This window comes from Helianthus annuus, chromosome 11 (genome assembly GCF_002127325.2).
Source record: "Helianthus annuus cultivar XRQ/B chromosome 11, HanXRQr2.0-SUNRISE, whole genome shotgun sequence".
Taxonomy (NCBI): domain Eukaryota; kingdom Viridiplantae; phylum Streptophyta; class Magnoliopsida; order Asterales; family Asteraceae; genus Helianthus; species Helianthus annuus.
This window is the reverse complement of record NC_035443.2, coordinates 130,942,582-130,951,313: the sequence shown is the minus strand read 5'-3', so window position 1 is coordinate 130,951,313 and position 8,732 is coordinate 130,942,582. Positions and strand designations below refer to the sequence as shown.

At 40.5% G+C, this 8,732-nt stretch overlaps 1 protein-coding gene across 1 annotated transcript; it reads right to left on the bottom strand.

The window, feature by feature from the left end:
• Positions 1–2,760: 2,760 nt before the first annotated feature.
• On the bottom strand, positions 2,761–3,669 carry LOC110888373. The gene has a single exon (XM_022135902.1). The coding sequence runs from the start codon at positions 3,667–3,669 to the stop codon at positions 2,761–2,763; it is 909 nt and encodes a 302-aa protein (XP_021991594.1).
• Between the last annotated feature and the right edge of the window lie 5,063 nt (positions 3,670–8,732).

Sequence of the window (8,732 nt, the reverse complement as noted above, 5' to 3'; positions counted from 1 at the left end):
ATTATATCTGTACGGGCCAATTCGCGTGGTCCCACCTCACCCCAACACACCGGGGTTCTACATTTTCTACCATATAGCATCTCATAAGGTACCATGCCGATACTCGAATGGTAACTATTGTTGTAGGAAAATTCGGCTAAAGTTAGATAAACATCCCAACTTCCACCGAAGTCGATGATACATGCCTGTAGCATATCCTCTAGCGTCTGTATCATTCTTTCACTCTGTCCATCCGTCTGAGGATGGTAGGCGGTGCTGATGAACAATTTGGTTCCCATTTGCTCTTGGAAATTTCGCCAGAAGTTTGAAGTGAACCGGGTATCCCTATCAGCCACGATGGATACCGGTACTCCATGGCGTGCGATTATCTCATTAGTGTAAACTTCTGACATCTTTTCTGACGTATAAGTCTCACAGATCGGAATGAAGTGAGAACTTTTCATCAATCTATCCACCACTACCCATATAGCATCGAAACTGCGGTTCGTCTTTGGTAGTTTGGTTAACAGGTCCATCGTAATATGTTCCCATTTCCAAACCAGGATTTCTAACGGTTAGAGTTTACCGTATGGTTTTTGGTGCTCCGCTTTGACTTGTAAGCAAGTCAGGCATTTTTCCACATATTTCACCACATCCCTCTCCATTCCGGGCCACCAATAATTTTGTTTTAGATCATTATACATCTTGGTTGCACTCGGATGAATGGAATATCAGGATTTATGGGCTTCATTAAGTAATAGCGCCTTCACCCCACAAGTATTTGGAACCCATATTCTTCCGGATCGAGTCTTCAACCCGTTCTTTCCATCCGACAAGTCTTTCAACTGGCTAATTATTCGTTCCTTCTTCCAATTTTCCTCTTTCATTGCTTCTACTTGCGCTTCCCGGATACGTTCAAGTATACCCGAGGTCACCACAAGCTGCATCGACCTTACTCGTATCGGGACATAGTCTGCTTTTCTACTCAGAGCATCCGCCACCACATTTGCCTTTCCGGGGTAGTAGTGTATTTCACAGTTGAAATCTTTCACTGTTTCCAACCATCGTCTCTGGCGCATATTTAACTCCTTTTGATCGAAGAAGTATTTTAGGCTTTTGTGATCGGTGAATATGGTGCACTTTACCCCATATAAATAGTGCCTTCATATTTTTAATGCAAATACCACCGCAGCCAATTCAAGATCATACGTGGGATATTTCTTTTCATGTACTTTCAATTGTCTTGAGGCTTAAGCTATAACTTTGCCCCATTGCATCAAAACACACCTGAGCCCCGACAGTGAGGCATCTGAATAGACCACTAAGTCCTCGACTCCGTCCGGCAACGTTAATACCGGAGCTTGTGTTAGCTTCTCTTTTAGCATCTAAAACGCCCTCTCTTGTTCCACACCCCAAATGAACTTCTCCTCCTTCCGGATTAACTTTGTTAATGGCGACGCAATCCTGGAGAAATCTTGAATGAATCTCCTATAGTACCCCGCAAGCCCTAAGAAGCTTCTAATTTCGGAGGGGTTCTTCGGGGGATTCCATTTTGACACGGCCTCGATCTTTGATGGATCCACCAACACTCCATCGGCGCAAATGATGTGGCCGAGAAATTGCACCTCTCGTAACCAAAAGGCGCACTTAGAAAATTTCGCATACAACCTTTCTCGTCTAAGTGTCTCTAACACTTCTTGTAAATGGTGTGCATGCTCGGCTTCACTTTTCGAGTACACCAAAATATCATCTATGAACACGATGACCGATTTGTCTAGCATTGGCTTGCAAACCCGGTTCATGAGATCCATGAAAGCTGCGGGCGCATTTGTCCGCCCAAATGACATTACGAGAAACTCGTAATGTCCGTATCGCGTGCGAAAAGCCGTCTTCGGCACATCTTCCTCCTTGACCTTTAATTGGTGATACCCCGATCTAAGGTCAATCTTCGAAAACCAATTCACACCCTGTAACTGGTCGAATAGATCATCTATTCTCGGAAGCCGGTATCGGTTCTTTACCGTGAGTTTGTTTAACTCCTGGTAATCGATACACATGTGCATGCTTCCGTCTTTCTTTTTCACGAACAGTACCGGTGCGCCCCAAGGAGACACACTTGGCCTTATGAATCCTTTGTCAAGCAGGTCTTGAATCTGTGACATCAACTCTTGTAATTCCGACGGTGCGAGTCGGTATGGTGCTTTAGCTACGGGTTTCGCGCCCGGGATCAATTCGATTCCGAACTCTACCTCCCGTTCAGTCGGCATTCCCGGTATATCGTCCGGAAATACATCTTCAAAGTAACATACCATGGGTACGTCTCCAATCTTCGGTAGTTCTTTTTCGGGCTCATTTGCGTATATCATAAACGCTTTACATCCTCGCCTCATGAGCTTGTGAGCTTTCATCATTGAGCATATTATAGGATTGCCTCCCTTTTCGCCATAAATTGTAACGTGCTTTCCGCTAGGAGATGTTAGCTTTATCTCCTTACGGAAACACATGACCTTCGCGTGGTGCTGAGACAGCCAATCCATCCCAACAACTACTTGAAATTCCCCCATTGACATCGGGATTAGGTCTATTAAGTATTCTTCATCATCAATGTTTAATTTACAACTTCGACAAATATCACAAACTATGAAACTTTTGTTGTCCCCTATTTCAACTTCTAAGGGCACAGATAATTTTGTCAATACAAATGAAGGATGTCGAATAAATCCATGCGAAATGAAGGATTTATTCGCACCCGTATCAAACAATACACGTGCAGGAATCGAGTTAATCGTGAATATACTTGAGACCACGTTGGGTTCCATTTTTTGCTTCAGCCGCAGTAAGTTGGAAGGGTCTAGCCTTTGCCTTTGGGGCTTCTGCTGGAGATTCCTTAACATCCATTCTTCCAACTAGGTCTGGGCATTCAGACTTTTTGTAGCCGGGCTGATAGCATTTGTAGCAAACTGAAACTTTACATGGGCATAGAGACGCCGTGTGCCCCGATTTACTGCATATTGGGCACGACTTGTCTTTGAACCGACACTCTCCCTTGTGTCCTTTTCCACATATTTTGCAACTGGGCGTCCCACTTTTAGCATCCGCTTTCTTTCCCGATTCAGCAGTTCGAGCTTTCTTTGTAGGGCTTGGATTCACATCCTGTGCCCTTCGCTCGCCCCTCTCTACTTGTTTCTTCAATTCGATTTCCCGCTCCCGGGCGGTGTTGATAATTTCTGTGAGAGTTTCATACTTTGAGGGAGTCAAGAACTCCCGATATTCAGCACTCAGCATGTTGTAATAGTAATATATCTTTTGCTCTTCTGTGGTGACCAACTCGTCACAGAATCTCAGCTTATCCATAAAGATGCCCGTGATCTTATCAATTGTTTCACCCTTTTGTCTTAGCTGGATGAATTCTTCCTTGATTCTGTTAATAACCGCTTTGGGACTATGGTGTTTAAGGAATGGCACGTTAAACTCATCCCAAGTCATAACCCTCGCCGCTTCGGCTCCTATTTCTTTCTTCTTATTGTCCCACCAATCCTTGGCTTGACCCCTCAATTTACCCGTCCCGTAAGCAACAAAGTCACCTACGTCACAATGGGTCCGCTCAAACACCCCTTCGACATCACTTATCCATCTTTGGCATATTATCGGGTCGACCTCCCCGTTGTAGATTGGCGGTTTACACGCCATGAATTCTTTGTACGAATACCCCTTGCGTTCTCCCGATTTTTCTTTTATTAGGTTGACACTATCTTCCAACCTTTTAACTCGCTCTTTAACAAGTGACAACACCGTGTTTTGAATTTTGTCTATGAACCCGGATAGACTACCTTCAATTGCCTTCCCCACTTCTTCGGCAATTATCTCTTTCATTTGTTCGGTGCTTGTCTGCACCGGATCATCATCATTTCTTTCCGACATCTTGAAACTGAAATGTTTATTCTAAACGTTAAACATTTCATTTATAATCATAGCTTTATTTTGCTTCGGTTTAGCCAAGCTCTCAACTTGCTTTAACCGTTCACTTTTAGTGCACTTTCCGGGTTTGAGTGAATTAACACACTCTTCCCATGCACATCGATTCACATCTCGTTTCTCACACAAGGTATAATCTACTAACATAATAAGTTAATTCTTACCGGACGATCGATCAAGCTTGAACCGAACACTTTGTTGACAACCTTAAGCTCTGATTACCAACTTGTAACACCCGTCTAATTACTACTTGAATATAATAATAATTCATGCAATTATACATAAAAGACGTCCAATTATAACATAAGTTTCGTAGATATAGTTGGAAAGTAGCAAAACATTAGTCAACTAACATAGTATTTCGAACATTCATAAGTTGTTTAGCTAATTGATTACATTTCAAAACATTGTCTATTAAATTTAGATGTCGTGGAAGCTTCTAAGTGTGTTCGGTTCTTCAAAACTTGCTTGACCGCCATCCGTAAGGTCCACATCGTCACCTAGGGTCAAAACCACTAAAAACATTAGTTTTGACATTAATATAGTACATAAAAACAAGATCCGACATAGAAATGTGAAAATAAAATACAAAGTTTTCTGGGCTCTACCGTAACTCAGTAGTGATTCACCGTAATGTTTTTGTTTTCCACCGTATGTTACGGTGGAGACCGTAACTTACGGTGGACGCTGTAACTTTGCCATTTGACTATTTTGTGGATTTTACCCGAATCCACATGTCATTTTAGGCGATTCTTTTCCTATATGTTTGTAAATTTATTATGGACATGTTCCTTACTACTATCATACCAAAGTTTGACTCACCGATCATACGGCTAAAGCCACTATACTATCATTCGACCCATTCTAACTTTATCTATTTTACTACATTTCACTAGTAAGCCTATGGCGCCTTATACCCATCATCTGGGGCTTAGCATCACTTGCGTTTCCTTACCAATTCCATGGTTTAACGCTCTTGTGATTGATGTCGCCGTTGCTAACTAATTAGAACACCAATACTACAATTTATACCATTGTTTGACCCGTTGGCTCATCTTGTGGGAATCCTCCAATGTGATGACTACCAAACGATTCCTTATAAATTTTAACTCTATTAATTCGAGTAGCGATCATAGTCACAAAAATCAACACAATTTCTATTCTAAAATTGCGACTACGCATAATTTGTTAACAATTCATTAAATGTAACGGGTCAAGTTACATACCTTTAAAGCAAGCCCTTCAAACGTGCGTCCACACCGGTTTGCCCGCTCGATGCCCCGACTTCCTTTCCTATAGAGTTTAAATCACTTTATGTCTAGAACTCGTTGTTTCACATATATAACGCACATTTTGCCGTACATCATAATTATGCATATTAACTTAAACATTTCAGTTTCAAGCCTTCTTTGAGGCATTTCAACAAACATTTCAAGGGTAGATTTTACATGATTATATAACCAATCCCTAACTTATCATTTAGCCCGAATTTTCATCAATCAAGCTTTCATATATAAGGTTTAACATTCAGAATTCAGAAATCTCTTCCTAAGAACCACATTACACTAGAAAATTGCTCAAAACCCAAGTGTTCATCAACTTCACACAAAACCCATGAATGACCTTCAATGTATTCATGAAATTTCTAGAATTTAGGCATGATTTCACATGTTTTTGTCTAGGTTTTACTCCTAGACACTACATCATTCCTATTCAATCCCAATAGCAAACATGCAACATCTAATTTCAGATTTTCCAAATTCATAAGAATTTCAAGTAGAGGATTTTTATCAAGTTTTACATACCTTATGATCTCCTCGCAATGGGGATCAGTAATCTATGCCCGATTTTCGATTTTAGCTTAGTTTGAGCCTTCAATTTGAGAGTTTAGTGAATTTTTAGGGTTTGGGGCATGGGGGTTGCCCTTCTCCTGCTCTTGATCGACTAGACACCTCTTTTGGGGTGTTTGGTTTGTTTTTAATTTATTTTATGAATTTAAGTTTCAATTTTAACAACATAGGCCCCTCCACTTTTATTTAGTTTATATCTTTGGCATTTTCAATTCATTCATGTTTTAGAACGGGACAATTAACTAACTAGGTTATTTCTTCCTAGTTGGCTCATCCTCGTTTATTTTTATACTTTATATAATGCTAATATAAAGCCATTTAAATTTCGGGGTGTTACAGTTATCCACAAAGATAACAGTGGGAGGTGCAGTGCTAGTGGCGTTCAGCAAATGGGCCTTTAAAGCCTTGATATCAGCCTGTATGTCTTTAAACCTGGACTCCATGAGATTTCTGATCTTTTGAACTTGTATCTCATGTTGCTGATCAGCTAATTCTCTTTGATGTTGGAGCAGTGGTTGAAATAAACTCCACAGATCATCTGTTGAAGGAGCAGGTGACGGAGCTGCTGTTGGAGTTGGAGTTGGTGCAGCAGTGGGTGGTACCTTTTGAACTTTCAACAACTGTTGCAGCATGTCTTTGATTTCTGCAACAGAAGTGTCAAGTTTATCAACTCTAGCCGTCAATTCTTGGTACATTAAACAATCACCCAACTTAATGGGATCATCTGATTTCCCACATTCAGTGGTTGTAACAGTGGTTGACTCAGGAAATGTATTCCAAAAGTCATCCACTGATGCCCCTTTTTCTTGGAACTGGGGACTTCTTCCTTCAAATTGAGAAACACTTTTTAGTGAACCAGTGAAAATTAGATACACAAGTGTTCCCAGAGAAGAAATTGCCTCCAAGGAAGTCTTATTGATGTAACCACTGTCCAAATGCACACCAGTGGGTTCAGCACTTGTAGTGGCTGCTTCACTTGAACTACCACCAAGAGTTAGTTGTAACTCAAGGGGTGTAACCTCCTCAGGTGTTGTTGGTGGGTTAGCAATGACTGAAACATCAGACCCAGTCACTTGTTGAGGTATGTTCTCATTGACAGGTGATTGAGAAGGACTGGTTTGTGTCTGGTTCAAATCAAGAGCATCCAACAATAGCTTTATTTGTGGGGGAATTGTGGAAGTGGGGTTGGGTGTAGAAAGCGAATTTGCCCCGGGCAGTGGGCTGTGGATGATGGAAGCAAGTGATTCCAGAGCATCATATTGTGGTGTCCCCATTCTTACAACCTGTTCTTTTTGAGAAGAAGCAGGAGGAGTTTCAGGCATGGGTTGAGATCTTTCTACCATCTGCTGTGAGGAAGTAGCAGTAGTGGTTTCTTGTGACTTTTGTGTTGTCACTGGCAGTTGCTCTGGGATCTCATCTTCCAGAGTTGCCTTTTTTGTAGGTTTGGGGGGCATTTGTGTTTTCTTTTGTCTTGGCTTTTTGGTGATTTTAGGTGTGGGTTTCACACAAGTTGTTTTGCTGCTGTGATCACCTAGAGCAATGGGCTCAGTAGCAGGTGCCTGAGGAGTAGTGGTAGCTGCTAAATTATGCTCAGGAGCCTCTGCTTTTGTTTTGGAAGGTTTTGCTAATCTTGTAAAAGTTTCAGCAGTTAAGCTGTTTATTTGAAAAGAATCACTTTGGGTGATCACATGAACATCATCTTTTCCAAATTTCTTTTGAAAATAATAGCTCAAAAACCTTGGAAATAGTAAAAATGTTTTACTAGTAACGTTTTTAACCAAATCATCAATGATCTCCTGGGAATAGTTAAAATTTTCATTCTGTAAAATAGCATAACCCAGGTATTGGATCTTTAATGGTATTTTGTGAAAAGCGGTTGTTTTATTTGAAACACACATCAAGAGGGTATGAAATAAAAATCTTGTTGCAGGAGGAAAGTTACCATTTTGTAAGGTATCCCTTCTCATTTCCTCTGCATACCCCCTTTCAAGAAAATCAGTTTGATATTCGCTTTTAGGAAAAGAAGTTTTACCTTGCTGATCATCAAGTTCGAGTACCTCTGAGATGGATTGTGGTGTGATTTTGACCTTTTTACCCATTATTGAGGAATTAATGGCTATGATGTCTTCACCTTGAGTTTCACGAGTAGCATTTTTCCAAAATTCTCTCTGGGTTTTCAGGTAAATCGGAGCATCAGCAGTCAACAAAGTTTTGTACTTTGAAGACGACATATTATCAATGATGGAATCGTAGGTATCGATGGTACCGGGTTTTGTGAGGAGACCCATATAATTGTGAGGAGCTTTGTATGGAATTTCAATGGGTGTGGTAGCCATTTGAGTGGCCTTTTTAGAAGATGATTTTGAAGTGGGTTTCTCAGATGATTTTGATTTTGTCATTTTGAAGAAGAAGAACGATGAATGATTTGAAAGAGAGAGAGATGGAAACTGCTTTGAGAAAGGAATTTTAGAATTCAATTCGACAGTGTAAAGCCCTGTTTGGTGGTTTTAATCAGGGTTTTATAGGGAAAACGTGAATGCTGACGTGGCAGCGGTTACAAAAGATCTGACCGCTATGTACTGTCCACGTGCCAACCCCTGATGAGTAATGGAGGACAGTTGTTTATGAAACCACTGATGGAGCAATAACAGTGGGTGCAACGGTAATAATGAAAACAATGGATGATTTTGACTATTAGTGGATAGCATATCAGTGGATAAAAACACTGATTTTGAACAACAGTGCTTACCAAGAAAATGAGAAAATAGGGGTTGACTTTCAGCAGTGGACAGATTTTTAAGCAGAACAATGTTTGAAACAAAGCAGTGGTTATGGCAGACTTTTAAGGATTTAATGAAAAATTCATTTTTAGCTATTTTTAAGGATGGATTTTTTATTTTATGAAAACATTTTAATGCTTTTATTCAT